Source organism: Triturus cristatus, chromosome 11 (genome assembly GCF_964204655.1).
Source record: "Triturus cristatus chromosome 11, aTriCri1.1, whole genome shotgun sequence".
Taxonomy (NCBI): Eukaryota; Metazoa; Chordata; class Amphibia; order Caudata; family Salamandridae; genus Triturus; species Triturus cristatus.
In genome coordinates this window covers 1,029,636,792-1,029,655,430 of record NC_140594.1, presented here as the reverse complement: position 1 = coordinate 1,029,655,430, position 18,639 = coordinate 1,029,636,792, and the positions used below count along the sequence as shown (strand labels likewise).

General features: G+C 40.9%; 1 protein-coding gene across 2 annotated transcripts in view; it reads left to right on the top strand.

Moving 5' to 3' along the window:
• The window catches only part of OTOL1 (otolin 1), a 77,925-nt gene that overhangs the window by 28,829 nt on the left and 30,457 nt on the right, over window positions 1-18,639 (top strand). For both annotated transcript variants that reach the window (XM_085635213.1, XM_085635214.1), the window contains exon 3: window positions 15,062-15,151. In XM_085635213.1, the coding sequence (XP_085491339.1) occupies window positions 15,062-15,151 (90 nt within the window). The remainder of the gene's footprint in view (window positions 1-15,061; window positions 15,152-18,639) is intronic.

The following is an 18,639-nucleotide window of genomic DNA, read 5'->3' as shown; positions in this document are numbered from 1 at the left end:
TTTGAAACGTATTCTGCTGCTTGTATTCGCGTATTCTACTACTCCTTCATTTTATTGTATATGGGTCATCCTGACGTTTTGGGAGGTGCATGGCTCCCGGCCTCACTACTTGGGGGCCATCTTGGATTGGGAGGAATCCTGTTTTAATCTGTTTATGCTTTTAATCTTTCACACTTTTAATTTGTTTTTACTTTTGTTTAGCAATAGGCTCGCGGTCCACGGCTGCTTGGGACAGGATCTAGGGTTGCTGGGCCCCAGTTTCTGATATTGTTTGTCCACTTGTTCTTTTTGAATTCCACACTGACGAGCGAGTTGGCTACGCTTCTGGGCCCGCCCCCTGGCTATGGAGGTCTATTTACATGGATGTATGGTGCATCCACACAGCTTAGTGCTCCTGATTGACACCTATTCTACTGCTCATATTCTTGTATTCTACTTCTCCTTGATTTCCTTGTATATGGGTCATCCCGCCATTTTAGGTGGTGTCTGGCTCCTGGGCTCACGACGATCAGGAAGAATCCTATTTTATTCAGTTTATGGTTTTAACCTTTTGCACTTTTTCCTTTTTTTTAAACTTTTGTTTACAAGTAGGCTCTTGGTTCCAAGGGAGCCTGGGACAGGGTCCAAGGGTTGCTGGGCCCCAGGTTGTGATATTTTTTGCCCACTTGTTCTTTTTTAATTCTGCACCGAAGCATGAGTAAGCCACGCTTCTGGCCCCGTCCACTGGCTATGGAGGCCTATTTACACAGGTGCATAGTGCGTCCGCACTGCTGCTGCACCGCAGGCGTGCCAAAGGCAAACTCGTCTATACTTGCCTGGACACGGCCCATATGCAGTGCCAGCTCCCTGCCCGTTTTAGGCCAGAGACGCCTTCATATTTGTCTTGCACGCAAGAGACACTGCTTCTTAGAGGAGTACAGTGAGTCTTCTGTGTGGTCTAAAATTCCTCCTTGTTCCTGGTCCTTAACCCCTAGAGCTCCTTGCCCTGGCTGTGGGGTAGTGATAGGCAGGTTGATATCTGAACATTTGAATCATGCTAACATGCCTGCTATTTGTGTGTACGCATGCCAATAGCCCTCGTGTGTCTTGTGTACTAATTAATACCAGATCTCTTATTTAACATGAGGTGGAATTCTCATTGCTTTGCAACACTTATACTCCGGGACTAATTTGTATCACAGACATTTGGGCGGACCCCGCCTAAAATACTGATTTTCTTGATTTTATTCCCCTGTGTTACATCTCTTTTAGATTGGACCACGTAGGCCAACAGGGAGGTGGTATCGCCATTTTGTATAGGCCAAGAGTATTTGGTTAACTGTACACCCATTGGGTTGCCACTTTGCGAGGTCGCATCATTTATATCCCACAGATCGCCCAATCAGTCGTTTAGAGGCATGCTTTTGTATCGACCTCATGGCCCTCGGGCCATTTTTGCCACAACTTTGGTTTACTTCTGGGAGGCAAAATTTTATGGCAGGACTTTACAGTCTTTGGAGATTTCAATTACATTCTTGAGGTTCAGGATGACCCAGATACCACAGCCCTATTTTAAACCATGACCACAATTGGGTTGTCTCAAAGGGTGGATAGTCCCACGCATCAGGTGGAACACATTCTCAATAAAAAATTTTTGAACAACTCCTCTCTAGGAAATGTAACTACACTTTTCATTCATTGGTCCGATCACAGCGCTCTTTTTTAAAAATATTTCTTGCACTCAGTCAGGTTTTATGTCTCCAGCTACTCCTTCTTGGACCATTTCATTCTCTTAGCACAGGCTTCATGCGAATGAGCTTTCTAAATTACCCATTGAACCTGCACCTGGTGTTCCGGGAAATGTGGATAGTGCAGTTGGGAACTACACTCTCTGGGTGGAGGCTACTTCTTTAGCCTTGTTACCCAAAAAAAAGGTGAAGAGCAAGAGGATTGTGTCACCGCCTCTTGGTTCACCGAGGAATTAAGGACCTTGAAACAGGCTTGCGGGAGGCAAGAATGATGCTGGTGTATAAACTATTGTAACAGCGTAAAGAATAAATATGAGATCTGTCTGTCTAAGTATAAGGCCTTGATTTTGTGAGGCAAAAATTCTTTTTTTCACTAGTAAGATAGAGCTGGCAGCAAATTCCTCAAAAGAACTATTCCCTGCAGTAAAAAAGCTCACTTCTGCTATTCCACCCCTGACTACAGAGTGCAATCAAGCTTTCTGTAACTCAGTGGCCAATGCCTTTCACCTTAAGGTAGAGGATGTTTTTAACACCTTTTCATCATTTTCTTGAGTCCTTGGGTCAGACAAATCTTCTTCAGTCATAACTAACCTAAGCACTGAATTGAGCTCCTTCATCCCGCCCACCACCAATGAAGTCATCAAGTTGCTTAGGGCTGCTAGATCAGGCTCACCAGATGATCCTTGCCTTCCTGCAGTTGCCAGTTTAGCAGCTGAAGTTATCGGGACAAAGTTGGTTGACTTCTTTCAGCTCCGTGTCTCTCAGGGTTGTTTCCCTCTGCTTGGAAGAACGCCGTAGTCCTTCCTCTCATCCAGAAACCTTCTCACATACCCTGACAATCCAAATAGTTATTGGTCCATTTCCTATCTTCCATTGCCTGCCAAAACATTTGAAAAGGTGTTGAATGCACAATCGGGAGATAATATTAATACCAATAATCTCTTGGACACTACTCAATCCAGATTTTGTGCTGGTCACAGCACGGAGACTGTGCTTATCAAGGCTAAAGAGGAGATCAGGCAATCTTTCAACAAGGGTGGCTGAGCTGTACTGATCCTGCTTGACCTATCAGCAGCCTTTGATACTGTGAATCATGGGCTGCTGTTGGAGTGGTTGAGTGAGATGAGTGTGACTGGAACAGCTTGGAAGGTGCTGAACTTATTTTCACCCGGACGGGTGAAATCGGTTAGATTAGTTGGGTTCTCTTCTCCACCTTTCTCCCTTCCTAGTGGGGTTCCTCTATGGTCATATATCATCTCTGTCTTATTTAGCATCTATGTCACTCCTCTTGCTGAACTTATAAGATCATTTTGTTTTCAATTGACATCATATGCAGACGACCTATAAGTTGTGTCTTTAACAACAGAGAACAGGGGGTGGCAGCGAGGTTTTATAATTGCATGAAAGTGGTGGGACACTGGATGGTGAGAAATTGTTGCAAATTGAACTCCACGAAAATGAAGGTGCTCGTGTACGGTACCCAGCCCTCATACTGGACCTTGACTGGTGGCCTTCTGATCTTGGCCTAAATCTGTCACTTGTCAGATGTATTAGAAATCTGTGGGATTTAATAAATAAAAAACTCTCCTATACTGACCAAGTAAATACCATAATCTCTGCAGCATTTTTCATTTTAAAATAGATAAAGAAAATTCTTCCTCTTCTACCTGGCCATCTCCCGAAAACAGTTGTTACTTCTCTAATCATCTCAAAGACCAATTAATGTAACAGGCTCTATCTTAACGACCATCATCAGGTCCTGAATAAATTGCGAACACTACAGAATGCGGCCGCTCGATTGCTGTGCGAAACCCCCAAATATCAATCGGTATCTCAATTCATTGCCAAACTTTACTGGCCTCCGGTCAGACAGAGGGTCACATTTAAAGTCCTGTGCACAGTGTTTAAGGTGCTGCATGGGCTAGGCCCTGGCTTTTTGAGAAAGTGCTTTGCCTGGTATTTACCAGGTCGGTCACTGTGCTCTGCATCAGCCAAATTGGTGTCTGTTCCCTGATTAAGATACGCTATCTGCGGAGAGAGAACCTTTGTGCTCAGAGCCGCAAAGGCTTGGTATGCCCTCCCTTTACATATCAAAACTCTACCAACCTCTTGGCTTTTATAATGGCACTAAAAACATGGCTTTTTGCCACATGGTTATTATTTCCTGGGTTCCTCTGTTCTCTTTTCTCATCTAACACCATGATGCCCTTTGGGGCAAGCAAGCGCTTTACAAAAATAATTAACATAACATAACATTGTGGTGCTATGTTGTCTGTCAACAGCACCATCTTTCCTATAACTTTCCGAGAATACTTACTAAGGTAGCGTAACATACTGTCTCTGGAGCTCTTTGCCTTTTCAAGTCACCAGTATGTTCCCTGTGATAGCAATTTGCACTTTCACTTTATTTGATCCAGTGCGAGTTGATTCCCTTTAAGAACTTGTGATTCTCTATTATTTCATCCAACCGTTAATTTCTCTAGTGAATGTACAGGCATGTTCTAGAGCATCCAATTCTGGGATTCATGGTTTTATCCATGACAAAAAAAGTCTACCCTCCACTCCTCAATCCACCTCAACATAAAGCAGTATTTAATATGAGGCCGAATCAGTGATGTGTGCAAAGATGAAACAATTGTTTCTGCTCTACACTTAGCATCTGCCTCTTTGTATCTCCTCAACTCTCCTCTTACTTAGCAGACCCTTGTTTACCATTTTATGCCTATTAAATAAGCGTCCACCTTTCATCCCAGTCCATGTAATATAGGAGGAAATCAAGTAAAATTCACGGCTTAGTGATCAGCCTCATTCTTACAACACCTACACAAATTAAATATGTGATAACGTATTAATGGGATGATATACATATCATCTCAGAAGTCACCCAGCTATTTTTGGGAGAGACTATATAACCAGTAATCATCACGGTACTGTGGATGTGTCCTGTATTTGCATGTGCGTAAGTCAGAACTAATTGTTGAAGCAAGCATTAAAATTTCATATTGATAAAGTTTATAATTTTATCACAGATCCATTAAATGGTAACATAAAAAAAGAAATTGCCTTGTTTTTAGCCCTCAGACATAAAAACCGCTTACTTAACCATGATGTCTTTCATTAGCATACACTGTAAATTGTTAGGCATTGGACAACGTATAACTGTCAATCAACAATTTTATGTTATTAATTTGTTTATTTTATATGCTTCTGCACTAAAAATTGAATACCTAATAAGGTTTTCAACTATTTATTGATGTAATCGTATAATAATGGTCAGATATAGTGTCTTTTGGTAGAATATTTTTTCTCATTTCTAAACATATTTCATATCTAGCAGCTCACAACCCTCTGTGGAATTCCCCGCACAACATTTTGTAAATTGATTTTTATACCTATTACGCTCTTCACTCTTATCACTAAATCTGTCACTCAAAACCACTTTTTTTGGCCTAATTGTAGAACCTAAATGTTTGAGTCAGAGACTTCAGGAATATTAGGATTTCTACTCTGGAAGTACATAAACACATAAAGCCTAGTATAATATGAGAAAAACACCATGATACATAACTCTAACACAGTATGGCAGAATTTGCAGATGAACTTGTCACACTAAAACTAAACAAAATGAAAACAAGTCTATACAATGGCTTATCTGTAGAAGGAAAAAGGAAACATCTAACAGCTACTGAATGAATCTGATGCCAAACCTCCTCTACAAAAAACCTAGAAATTCTATGCAACAAATGTAAAGAATCTTAAAGCATATGTTCAAGATTAATGCTAGCTTCTACAAAACAGAGATGAAACTGTTGATAAAACACCTGGAGAATCTCTTTAAATATTTCACCAACTCTTTTGCCACACCTGAGATCACACAAACCAAGAAAAATGTGCCAACATAATACCTAAAATAGAGTTTGTTCTCAGAAATCAAGTCTCAACCAGCAAAGCCACAGAGGTTGGGACCTTTTTCAAGGAAATGTTATCATCTGACTCGAACAACAAAATTGCAGATCTTAAACCTTCCTCTCATTTCACAAACTTGAGCACACCCCTACGGATTTAACTGATGCATGTTGTCAGTACCTCCTAGTTGCAAGATGCAGGCCCTGATTGCATGAAAATTGTCCACGTCACATTCTGACTCAAATCTGCTGAAGTATTGTGAGCTCAAATTAATTTTGAAGTCACGTTACTTCATACTCCAAATGCAAGCAGAAAAATGTATGCAAAAAATCAAATTTGTTTATTTATACATAACGTGCAGATATGCAGACTCGAAAAGAAACAGACCAGTGTGGACCAACAAAGCACGTCAAGAAAACAACCATTAAGCAGATTTCCGATGTGGTTTTTGTTCCAGTTGCAGAACTGACACTGCAGTGTTACAAATTGGAGTTGAGGTTTTGTGCATCTCAGACAAAGATGAATCATACTTCCTCAATCTTCTAAGCCTGACATCTTTGTTACTATCTCTCTAACACATTAGTCCTTCTACAAAGAGTTTCAATAGGGTCTAAACGTTTCCTAACACTTTTCAATCTCTGTCTAAAGCCCTTCCACTCCCTCTAGTAGTATTCTAACATTTCTATTCATCTGTACACTTATAACACACAGTTTTACTCGTAGGCATCACATCCAGAAGACCAAAAAAATGCCATTAAATTCCTGAAGAGTCTTCTAGTCCTAATTATCTCTACACCATTTTGAACTGAACTCAATGAAAACATAGGTCCTCCTCCTCTACCCTCCTGACTTCTCCACTACTGTGCAGTGCTGGTTGTTTGTTATCTTCTGACCTACAATCCTTCAACTGAGAAAAATGCAAATGTTTAGGATTCATTTTTAACAACAGCCTGACTTCCTGTGAAAAATTAACACTTTAGTTGCAAAAGGTATAAAATATGAAATCAGACTCCTCATAGAAATGAAGTTTCCCATCCCAGCAGACGACTTCAAAACTGTGCCTCAACTGCGGTCTTCTCAAGACTAGACTACAGTAACTCCCTATAAACTGGCATCTCTATAAAATATTATGCCACCGTCAAGGCAGTTCTTTATGCAACTACTTACTTTATTTCAGGATTCAGAAGACCAGATCACTTTTTCCCAAAGCTTATCACTATATGTTTCCCATAGATGTGAGAAGTTTATTCATGTAGGCCTATATAATTCTTGAGGATATGCAATAAGGATTAGCAAGCTATCTCGAACAGTGGTTCGTAACCTGTCGTCCAGGGATCCCAGGGAGTCCCTGAAGCCTACTGAGGGAGTCTGCGACTACTTGGAAAATTAAATAATATTAACAGATGAATAAAGTGCATATAAAAAAAAGAAGCAAAGTGTAAAATTGTCATTTTTCAAGCATTTTGTAAATGTGCAGGAATTTGAAATTGTAGACTAAATATTAAGTTAGTGCACTCAAATTGATTTGTGCAAGCAGTGCAAGTGCAATCTAAAAAAACATATTATGGGTGATGAGGGCTCTCAATTGAATTTAGAAAAGCTCCAACATTGCTTTATTTATTTTTTTCGTTTTTATTAGGCATTTTTCACAAATATTTACACCCCCCCCCTCCTCCCCAGCTCAGAGCAATCCAATACATACAAATAACCATTTTTATCTTAAGGTATTGCGTCTTAGATATCACAGAAAAAAAAATAGAAACAATTTTAAAAGTTTCAGTTAATAAACATAATATACATTTGAGAAGAGAGAAAAAAAAACGAAAACTTAAGCCTATATAGCTTATATATATCCTAGCTATCTTTGTAGCCATCGTAGAAGAGGATCCCAGATTGCTAACCCTTTTTTACGTTTGACATGGCCCTTTCTTTTATATATAGCTACTTCTAAGCTACAAGCAGCTAATAGTCGGGTTCTCCATTGTTGGAACACCTGTGCACTGGTATCTAGCCATGCTGAAGCGATACATATTCTAAAGACAGCCATTGCGACGAATATTAACCCTTGCATATTTTTAGGTCGCTCAACATTTGAAATACCTAACATGATTTCCACAATGGAGATTTCTATTCTTGTATTAAACACTTCCCAGAGAAAGGCAGAAATATCATTACCTACATTCGTTAACCCCTTGCATGCCCGCCCCTTTCCCCGCCCAGTGCCGCGCTTAACATTAGCGGGCGGAGTTCATGACGAGCTGGACTCGTCATGGGCACAGCGCCACCGCAGCCCATGACGAGTCCAGCTCGTCATGGGCACTGAAGGGGTTAATACCGTACAAGAAGCAAAGATATGTACGCTATCAGCTTCGGGTAAAGCGCACCTAGGGCATGTAGTTCCTTTCCCTGACCCCCATTTAGCAATTTTATAGTGGGTATAATACAAAAAGAAAAAAGTTGTATAGAATTGAGCCTGCAGCTTGGTTGACATAAAGCTAGACTGATATAATGTATATGATTGTTGAACAGTTTCAGCCAAAACCCCAAGTTTATCCTGCCATTTAATTATATATTTATCCAAATCATCTGGGTAGCAAGAATTCAATAATTCATAAATTTCTCCAATTTTTACTTTAGGTTTGTTCGATAAATTCTCCATAAATTGGACCGTTTGAAATTTTAGTCCACCCCCCTCTCTTCAGGAGAAATTCTCGAATCTGCAGAAATTTTAAAAAGTCCTGATGATCTAAATTAAATTCGATCTGTAATTTCCCAAAATATTTAATTCCTGATATTGTATAGAAACAACCAAGTTGTGTAATCCCTTTCATTACCCACCTTTCCATACATACTTCATTGAAGATCCCAAGAAGGCTATTGTTATTAAGGATTGCGGTATAATAAGATAATCGTCCACTACCAACTAATTTCCGTACAAAATTCCAGGTCTTATAAATACCAAATATCGACTTAAATCTCACTTTTTTAAAGTAGCCATCATTCATATGACGCCATAAGCAGCCTCTAGACTCATTTCCTAGTAAAAGCTCTTGTGGTGTTGGAATATCCCCTTCATTGTTGATGTTTGTGGGAAATAATAGGCTGACACAAAATTTTAAGGTAGTAGCCCAATAGTATAGCTTAAAGTTAGGCAATGCCAATCCTCCTCTATCTCTAGGTAAGGTAATAGTTCGTAATGCCCTTCGTGATTTCCTATATCCCCATAAAAATCTACAAAACATATTATCCATATTCTTAAATATTTGCGGGGAAAACTCTAAGCAGATTGATCTAAAAAAATACAAAAATCTAGGCAAAAAGCATTTTTATCAAATTACATCGACTTCCAATGGATAGGTGAAGATTGTTGCAACGAATCATATCCTTTTTTGTACGTTGCATTAATAGGGCAATATCATCATCAACTAAATTCTCTATTTTTGCGGTTATACTCACGCAGAGATATATAGCTTTCTCCGTCACCCGTGTATCAATCAACCCTATTTTACTATTGGGAATGATCTGAGTTTTGGCTTGATTCAATTTGTAGCCTGATACCTCGCCAAAGATCTTAGCTTCTTCTTCGATCACCCTGATTGCGTTCACTGGGTCGCTAGTGACCACAGCAATATCATCTGCATATGCTAGTATTTTTGTAGCCTGGTCCCTTACCCAAACAGGTGGAATCCTCGCGATGTTCTCTAATCTCCGTATAAATGGGTCAATATATAAGAGAGGTGAGCATGGACACCCCTGCCTAGTCCCTCTGGTTATGGACACCGATTCTGATATTGACCCATTCACCATAACAACAGCAGATGGCTCCTTATACAACGTCTGTACTGCTTTGATAAAGGGTTCCCCTATACCACATCTTGCCATAACTGTCCAGAGATATTTCCAGGAGACCCTATCGAAAGCCTTTTCGGCATCTAATATTATCAATGCCATAGGGTCTCCTGAAACCTCACACCAATCAAACAATGATATTACTCTCTGTATATGATCAGTAGTACCCCTACCAGGGATGAACACATGTTGTCTTACAGATACTAATTTATGCATGTTAAGGGCTAATCGTGTGGCAAGTAACTTAGCATAAATTTTGGAATCACTAGTTATTAACGTGTTAGGACGGTAAGACCCTAGCTCTGTAGCATCCTTAGACTCTTTTTTTAAAAACTACAATTTTAGCCATAGACCAAGACCCTGGAGATCGCCCCCCTTGAAAAACTTGAGCAACCAACTCTGACAATATATCTTTCATTTGTGGAGAGAATGTAACATAAAATGTAATAGGGATCCCGTCCATGCCTGCCGCTTTACCTATAGCAAGGCTATTCAATGCAGGAAGAATTTCCTCCCATTGCGGAATCTCATCCATACTTTCGGCATCATTACTCTCTAGCTTCATACAATCGTCTTGTCTTGTGTATTCATTAATTGCTTCCTGAATATCATTATGTATATCATTTTCCCTATATAAAACCTGGTAATATTTTTGAAAAGCAGTCCTAATTCTATTCGGATCTGTCAGTAGCCCGGTTTCTGGATCTCGAATAGCTTTGATAAGGTTAGCAGTGCTTTGTTCTCGGGCTCGTACAGCTAACTGATATCCAACCTGTTCGCTTAGTTTGTAGACGTTTTCTTTATATATTGTGGCTCGCTCGATAGCTCTTGCTGTTAATACCTCAATAACACAGTTTTTAGCAATTGCAATCTGTTTAAGCTCTTTTTCAGCTTCCCTTCCCTCGTGAATAGCTTTTATTAGACCTCCTTCTGCAATTGCGATATTATTCTGAAGTGCTGCCATCTCTTGTTTTATTTTTTTGTTAGCATTCAATGAAAATCTCAATGTTTCACCTCTGATCCCGGCCTTTAGGGCATCCCAAACCATCTCAATTGGCGCACTACCTATATTCTCTTCTAAGAATCTAGGAATCCATTTTCGCATAAGCTCGCAATACTTCCCATTTGCAAATAATGCCCTTTCGAATGTCCATATTTGAGTATTGCGTTTTGTTGATTCGATTTCCATGGTTAAAAGAAGAGGATTGTGGTCAGATAGTACCCTTGGTAATTTTTCGATAGTGCAGCTAGAGGCTATGGTTTTAGATACCAGAAAGTAATCCAGCCTTGCATGACGTGCATGAGGATAGGAATAGTGAATATAACCAGGATCATTCGGGTGTTTTGTTTGCCAGATGTCGATAAGACCATGGGTCGAACATAGATTTTTAAATGCTTGGAAAGCTCTAGGCTTCCTCCCTTTATATGTAAAACAAGGACCATCTGACCAATCAATAGGTAAATTTAAATTAAAGTCCCCACAGATGATTACAGGGAGTGGCCAATGGACGAGTTCATTAGAAATTTGATCCAAGAGATCGGGGTCGTCACTGATGCTACTATATATTGAGCAAATAACTATTTTAGACCCATTGTTCAGATGACACTCTGTAATGGCCCATCATCCATATTTATCAGCTGCTGAGCGAGCAAATTGCATCCCAGTTGCTTTCCCTAAGATAGCCACACCCTTTGTCCTAACCCCTTGTGTTGTAGCAGTGATCACTTTAAAGCCTAATTTATTGAGCAAATGTATTTCGGACCCCTCAATATGTGTTTCTTGGATACAAAAGATTTTTGCCCTTGTTGATTGTAACCCCATAGCCACTCTATGCCTTTTCTTTTCGTCATTAAGACCACAGATATTAATGGTCAAGATATTTACCTTATCCATATTGAAGTTTAGCATTCCCTGCTAAGCATTTAATTATCTTCCCTGTAATCATTCTCCTCCTGTGCTCTTCTCGCAGATGTCCCTTCCTGCTTCCTACTTTATCTTCAGAATTTATACATGATGTAGTTCTGAGCTTACCCCCCCTGCCCTCCCCCGACCCCCCACCCCCCACCAGTATATAGGCAATCAGGCTCAGTCCTGAGCCTGTTTTGATGGTGTCTGTTTTATCCTCACCCCACCCCCGCCACACCCCTAGTACTTATACCATAGCTTTTTCCCCCTACTCAAAATAATTTTTTAATATATTTTTTCCCCTTTCCTTTTTTTTTACCCCCTTTTAGAAAAAGTAATTCTAGAAGGGTGATGAGCAGGACACAGCTAACCATACTGCCAAAGCACCAGATACCATACCATATCATAGACTGGTGAAAGTTGCCCTATCTTATCCTAATGCTTACTCTCACTAGTTTTTTTTTTGGCCAGTTGTGATTTCTTCTAAAAATTTCTGCGCCTGAATCTCAGAAGTAAAATAGAGGTACTGCCCTTGGAAACTAACTTTGAGTTTCGCAGGATTTTGCAAAAAGACAGTAGCCCCCATTTTCTGGAAGGGCGCAATCATCTGTCTGAGTCGCCAGCTCCTCTCTACTGTGGCATGAGCAAAATCTGGGCGGACAAAGTATGAAAAAGTCTCCCAGTTCCTTTTTTTGTCTGGTCTTGCCAATTCAAACACGGATTGCCGGAGCAGAAAATTCCCCCCAAAAATTTGAATCACTCTGGGGTCTTGCTGGTCGTTTGGGCGTCGTTTAGATATATTTAAAGGAAATCTATGCACCAGTTGGATTTCCTTGTCCCAGTCCCAATGTCCCATTTCTGGAAGATAATTTTTTAGTAGGATGATATCAAATTTCCTGATATCTCCCCCTCGCTATTCTCTGGTATTCCAAGAAGCCTCAAATTGTTACGGCGCTGCCGATTTTCTGCCTCCTCCAATTTCCACATTCCATCGTTTAGAGTACTTTCTTGGGATGTTGTTGTTTTTTTCAAGTTTTCAACCAAGGTTTCCAGTAAATCAGTCCGATTCTCTAGTAAACTTAATCTTTCCACAATCTCTGTGCATGTTTTCCCGACTTTCCTGATGGAGCCTTGTATTTTTTTAGAGGCCAAACAGGCTTGACGATTCTCGAGTTTAGCTTCATCTTGAAATGCCTTAAGGGATTGTAATATTAGGGATAAGGACGGTTCTCCAGGCTGAGCAGGAATATACAGGTCTTTCTGCCCAGACATACTCAGTGGTTGTTTTTTCGGTGATGTTATACAGCTACAAAGTAGAGTCTGCGTATCAGAGTAATCCCAGCCTAGGTCCCCATCCTCCTCTGTCACTCTCCGTCTCTGATTGCCTTTTTTCCCCTCTGAGAGTCTCTTGGTTTTCCTGGGTCTCTACGGAAGGAATTGGTGTCAGGTCACCATAGAGTGTGGGGTAAGATGGCGGCAGAGTGAGATCCTCTGATTCCCACCCTCGTGGCGGTCCCTTTGATCTCGATGACCCCTTGAACAGCGAAGACCCCCCTGAGCAGTGAAGTTACCTCTGTTTTTGATGGTACTGGTGGTACTGGGGATGCGCGAGGGAAGCTTAGGCTGGCCCCTGTCGAATGGATGGTGCAGAGGCTGTCTTCGGTTGGCTCCACAACGATCCCCGCAGAGAATCCCAAAAGACGCGGACCGGGTGAGACGCTGGGAAATCCTCGCACGGCTCCTGCTGACAGCGGCTGCCAGCTACAGGATCTCTGACGTAGGAACGCTGCAGCTAGGCAACACAGACGCCGGAGAGCTCGGCGTACAATCAACAGGTCTGATGGCGGTTCGCGGTGCTCGGAGCAAGACGCGATCCTCGGCACAGGCAGTCTCTGGGTCAGCTCAATCGGAAGCAACCAAAAGGATAGACACGGACAAGAAAAGGAATGAGCTTGCTATCGGTAAGAGTGGGAAGCAAGAAATTAATAAACACCCCCTGATCAAAAGTAGTTTAATGGGGGATTCGGGTAAAAAGCAGTTGGTTATCATAAGCCTGTTCTCAACTAAAGACACATCTGAATCTACGAAGGGCCAAACCCATCCAAAAGACATAATTAGCGAAGCTTTGACCACTTTAACCACAGTCTCTCCTACCAATGCTCCCAATGTTGCCAATGCTGAAATACCTGGTATAGACCCCCTAGGCTCCAATACCACTGTGGACATTTTGACGGAGGCTAGTAATGGGCGGCTCTCATGGGGGTCTAGTGGTGAGACAACTGTTATGGGTACGCCAGAAGTATATGTTGATGAACACTCAGGAGGGTCAGAGACTTTAAACAAAGGCCTTGTTTCAGATATGGCTATTCAAAGTAAGATTCAGAGCGGAATCTTAGAATCCCCCGTCTGTCTAAAAATAACTAACAATAAAGACATAATCCTTCCGCCATATTCCATCGCAGAAGGAAGGCACATATCAGGGAGGAACTACCAGGAAACAGGTTCTCTTTCCCCAGACCCTTTAGAGAATTTTTATTCACTAAATGAAGACGCCGCGGATTCAGATAATGCGGCCTCAAGCTCTATTAGCGACGAGGAACGGGACGATGATACCTCTACAAGCCATTGTAGTCAGCGAGAGGAAGAAAAGCTCTAACATTTCTATTGAAACTAAAAGTTAGATTTTTTACATTTGTTTGTGACTTAAATAAAATATTTAAAAATGTGTGTATTTGTTTGATCAATGCTTGCGTATGTATTGTTTTGTGAATTTTTTTGCGGTTCAGATCATCAAAAATGCTTGGCCATGTCTCCGGCTTCGATTAATGACTCATTGAGAGTCCCTGAATTCGAATAATGATTCAGTGGGGGTGCCCAGGATCAAGTAATGATTAAGTGAGGGTCCATAGAAGTCAAAAAGTTAAGAACCACTGACCTAGAACATAAACTTGCCATGTTGGGAGGATTCTGTATGTTACACAGCTCAATAGTTCTCTGCCTGGAATCACCATCCTTTAAGAAAGTAAGAAGCCTAAATCAATAATGCTAAAGTGCAACTGTGCTCTAGAATCTTAATACTATCCTGTTTCCCACAGTTAATTAATTCTATTAGGCAGAATATAGCCTCATACTGCCTCTGAATTCTAATCATAAATTTACTTCATTGCAGAGTTCTACCAACCAAATGGATAGGAAGCAAAGAATAGTCTGAATGTGCATAATGTAGCGATGCAGGACAATTGCCCAGACGGAAGAATTTTAGCATGGAGGCAGGGTAGGGGGAAGAAGCAGATGTTGGACAGGCTCAGTGTTGACCACTTATTTTACTATATTTCTGAAACAAATATAATTTACTGCAGTGATTAATTGTGGTAGGTATTTTGTACAGTGCAGCTCTATCACAAAAAATGTCCATGATCTCTAGAGTCATCAAAACATCAAATATGCACAGAAAACTGAAAGTGCAATATGTAATGAGCCGTAAATGTACACATGTTTGAGTGCTGTCAAATAAGCAACAAAGGAAATTGCTAAGAACAATATCCATGGAAAATGTCTCCATTTGGATTCCAAGTGCTGCATTTACTATTAAATTCAACATACAAATGACATTTGTATTTATTTGCAGAAGGCTTGTTTGCTATGTATTCAATCTACAATTTCTATTTTCTAGGTCAAAAAGGAGAAATTGGAGAGACGGGCTTACAAGGTCCACAAGGAGCTGTTGGGCCACCTGGCCTAAAGGGCTACAAGGGAGATAAAGGTACCTCATGTTCATAGAGAAGATTTTTGAAATGTGTGTGCATCTAGCAAATAAAATTTGTAGAGGCAAGTCTAGCATTTTGTAAGGACGTTATTCTATCTGTATAGAACATGCTTATCAAAGCCACAGTTACACATGCAGCATCAACATTCCATTTACATTTACCCTGTGATTCTAGGAAAGGGACTTTTCCTAAAGACCACAATAAAATATTTTTAATTTATTGACTGTCATGTGGATAATTTTCCATGTGCATGTTCCACTTCAATATCTGATGCTCTTCACTGCTATCAGTGTAAATTTCTTTCTGCTTCAATTTGTTTCTGTCCAAGGCTGGTGTCATAAATTTTAATTGAAATAAGATTTTCCCTTTGAAAGTCTCACATGCAATTTCTGCAGCTATATCATGATTGACCTGACTGTCCCAGGTGGAGCCGGCCACCTTTTTCTATCCTCCTGAAGTGCATATAGTCAATCCCTTTAACCCCACATTTCTTTAAAATAGTGCATTATTTAGGTAGCATGGCTCAAAAAAAGGGCAAACTTGCACTCTGTTTCTGAGCTGTACTGTCTGAAAATTAGACTCTAACTCAGAAAAATATAGGGTTTAATGAATTGACTTTATGCACTACAGGGACATAAAAACAGGATCTTGGCTCGTCCATGAGGCAGTGGAGCACATCATGGTATGGCACCTGATGAGCTCATTGAGTAGCTCTCTTACCTGGGTGAGGTATTTTTTAATTTACTTATTTATGCAGGTCTATATATCGCAGACATTAACTAAAAGGTGTTAGAGCACTTCGCAATAGAAACGGATCACCACATGATTGTCTTAAGTTACAACTATTGAGTATCGATATGTAGACAAATATCACATTAGGACCAGAACATTACATCAGCATTATCAGTAGTACAATTAATAAGAATTTAGACCCAGGATTTGAACAGGTATGAGGCAAAATGTAGTATAAAATCGAGGTGGGGACTTATCCCTCACGGCTCATTTCAGACTAGAAGTCTAAGAGGGGTTGGTTTGCAGAAGAAAGATTAATTGAAATGCCTTTCAAATTGAAGGGCTTTCACTTCAGATTTGAAGATTGTCAGTGAGGTAGTAGTGCGTAGTACCAGAGGTAAAGAGTTCCAGACACTGGTAGCACCTTCAGAAAAGGATCGAGGCATGAATCTTTCCTTTTTAAAGGTTGAGGGGTTCAAGGAGTAGAATGCCCACATTAATTGATGGTCTTCTCCCATGAGTTGGCTCAAGTTTAGCAGCTAGGTTTCCTAGAGTGAGGGATGGAGGGATTTAAGCAGGTTTTTATAGGGCTGTCGCTTCAATGGGAAGCCAGCGGAGAGTTTGCGTTATTGGAGAGATATAGCCTTTACTTTTGGCACCTGACCCGAACAGTGCTGCCGCATAGAGAACTGTTATAATTGCGCAAAATGTGTTTTGGGAAGCCATACTTTTGGGAATGTATGTGTCCTGTAGGCAATAATAAAGGAATTAGTTGGCATTTCTCAAACATATTACATTTCTGTGCTCATAAAAACATTACGGGGCTCATTTATGAGCAAATGAAGCAGTGCAAGTCACCTTGCTGCGCTGCACCGAGTGACAGGGAAAGAGGAGGATCGTGCCATATTTAAGTTAATACTGCACATTTCTGTATTTTTTCCCTGCGCTGGCACCCTTTTGGCAGCCTAGCAGGCATGCAGGCACCTTTGCACCATGGTGTAAGGGTGCCTGAGTTGCATGCAGTATTGTTTTTGTGCAGGAAGGGAAACTTTCCTGCACAAAAACAATTTTGGGAGGCCTATTCCTCTTTCAATAGAAAGAGGAAGAAACAAGGAGAAATAGAGATATTTCTACGCATTACACCTCCCCTGGGAAGGTGTAACTTTTTGGCACATTCCCAAGTTTACCAGTAATGGTAAATCTGAGAATGCATCACAAACCTTTGGAGTTGCATGGTAACACCCACGCAACACTCATGGAACCTTTCCTAGCGTTGCTTAACTCAAGATTTTTCAAGCCAGTCAGAGCCACGCAAAGTGGCTTTGCGTGGATTCAAAAATCTGACTTACATGTGCCATGTTGCGTCATACAAATGCAATGCAAGTTTCTCATAGATGTGCCCCTATATTCTTAATGTGATACATAACAACAGTGGTCCAATTGGAGAGAGCATAAAGTGATATCAATAATTATCACACACAAAAAAGTAAATGCATGATTTTTTTTATCTGATCCTTCCGAGGACCGCTGAAGGTATCTGAGGGCTGACATCCTTGATGAAGCTCTGACTACAGGAGTCCGCCCCACTCATTTAGCTACTTAAGTCTTGCAGCTCTTATTAGCTTACTGCAGAGTGGTAAACCATAAGTACGGTATTTTCACTGTATCACTGCACACCTTAGTGTGTGTGCACACTTTTCTTTCACTTTGTTTTGGTCCTGACGAAAGCCTCAGTACTATTTTGTTGAGGCTGAAACATGTAGACCATGTAATTAGGATAATAGAAGACCAATTTTATCTTCTTTCATATCCTGTGTCTTATTTTTAAACGTGTCCCAGAGACCCAGGAATAAAAATTAACGATTGGATACCCTGGAGGTACTTTTAATTTGCACTTGTCCCTTTCATTCACAAAAAAACCTGCTCCGCTGTAGGCCAGGTGTTGTAGAACAGCTGGGTTGCACTCGGCATGATGAAGCATGTCACCAACTAGGTTGGTGGGTGAGGGTTATTTTAAAAAACCAAATGGTTTTCTAACATTCCTGAAAAATACAGGGGGTCATTCTTCTACTTTTGATCCCTTACCAGGTTCGTCCATGTTGTTGCATATTAATATGTCCTAATGGAGCCTGGATTGGAACAGGTGTGTTAAACTAAATGTGTTTGTTGTGTGTGTCTCTGCTATAGTGCTGCCTCTGTATTTAGAAGATAAGTGCATTGTGTAGAAACTGTGTGTGGTGTTGTATAGGGAAAGGGGCTATGGGTTCGAGGAGGTGCGGGCACTGTGTTGGAGCTGTGACTGAATACACATGCATAACAAATGTAAAGCAGAGGAGACATGTGCACTATGTGCGTAGGCAATTAAAATGTTGCTCCTACTGCATAGGTAGGTGGCCTTTTATTCTATGTGCACTGTGAAGGAGGCAGTTTATCATCCTTCATCTCTAGACTGGCTCTCCAGGGGACCCATTCGGGAGGGGAGTCATGTGTCAGCCCCAGAGAGTTCACATAAATGCAGGTAAAGGCAGTGGTGGACTTACACTCCTGAATCCTGATCCCTCCCATGTTAACCTGACGGAGAGGGGTCCAGAGATCATCGGACGAGCTCATCAAGGACTGGGCTCTGCTTGGGTCACTTCAGGGTAAGTATATGCAAGTCTATGGAGGGGCAGTGGAGACCTTCAGGCCGTGTAAACATGCTATAGAGAGCGGGAGCAAGTGAGGCAGATAACACTTACTGATGCTGGTCTTA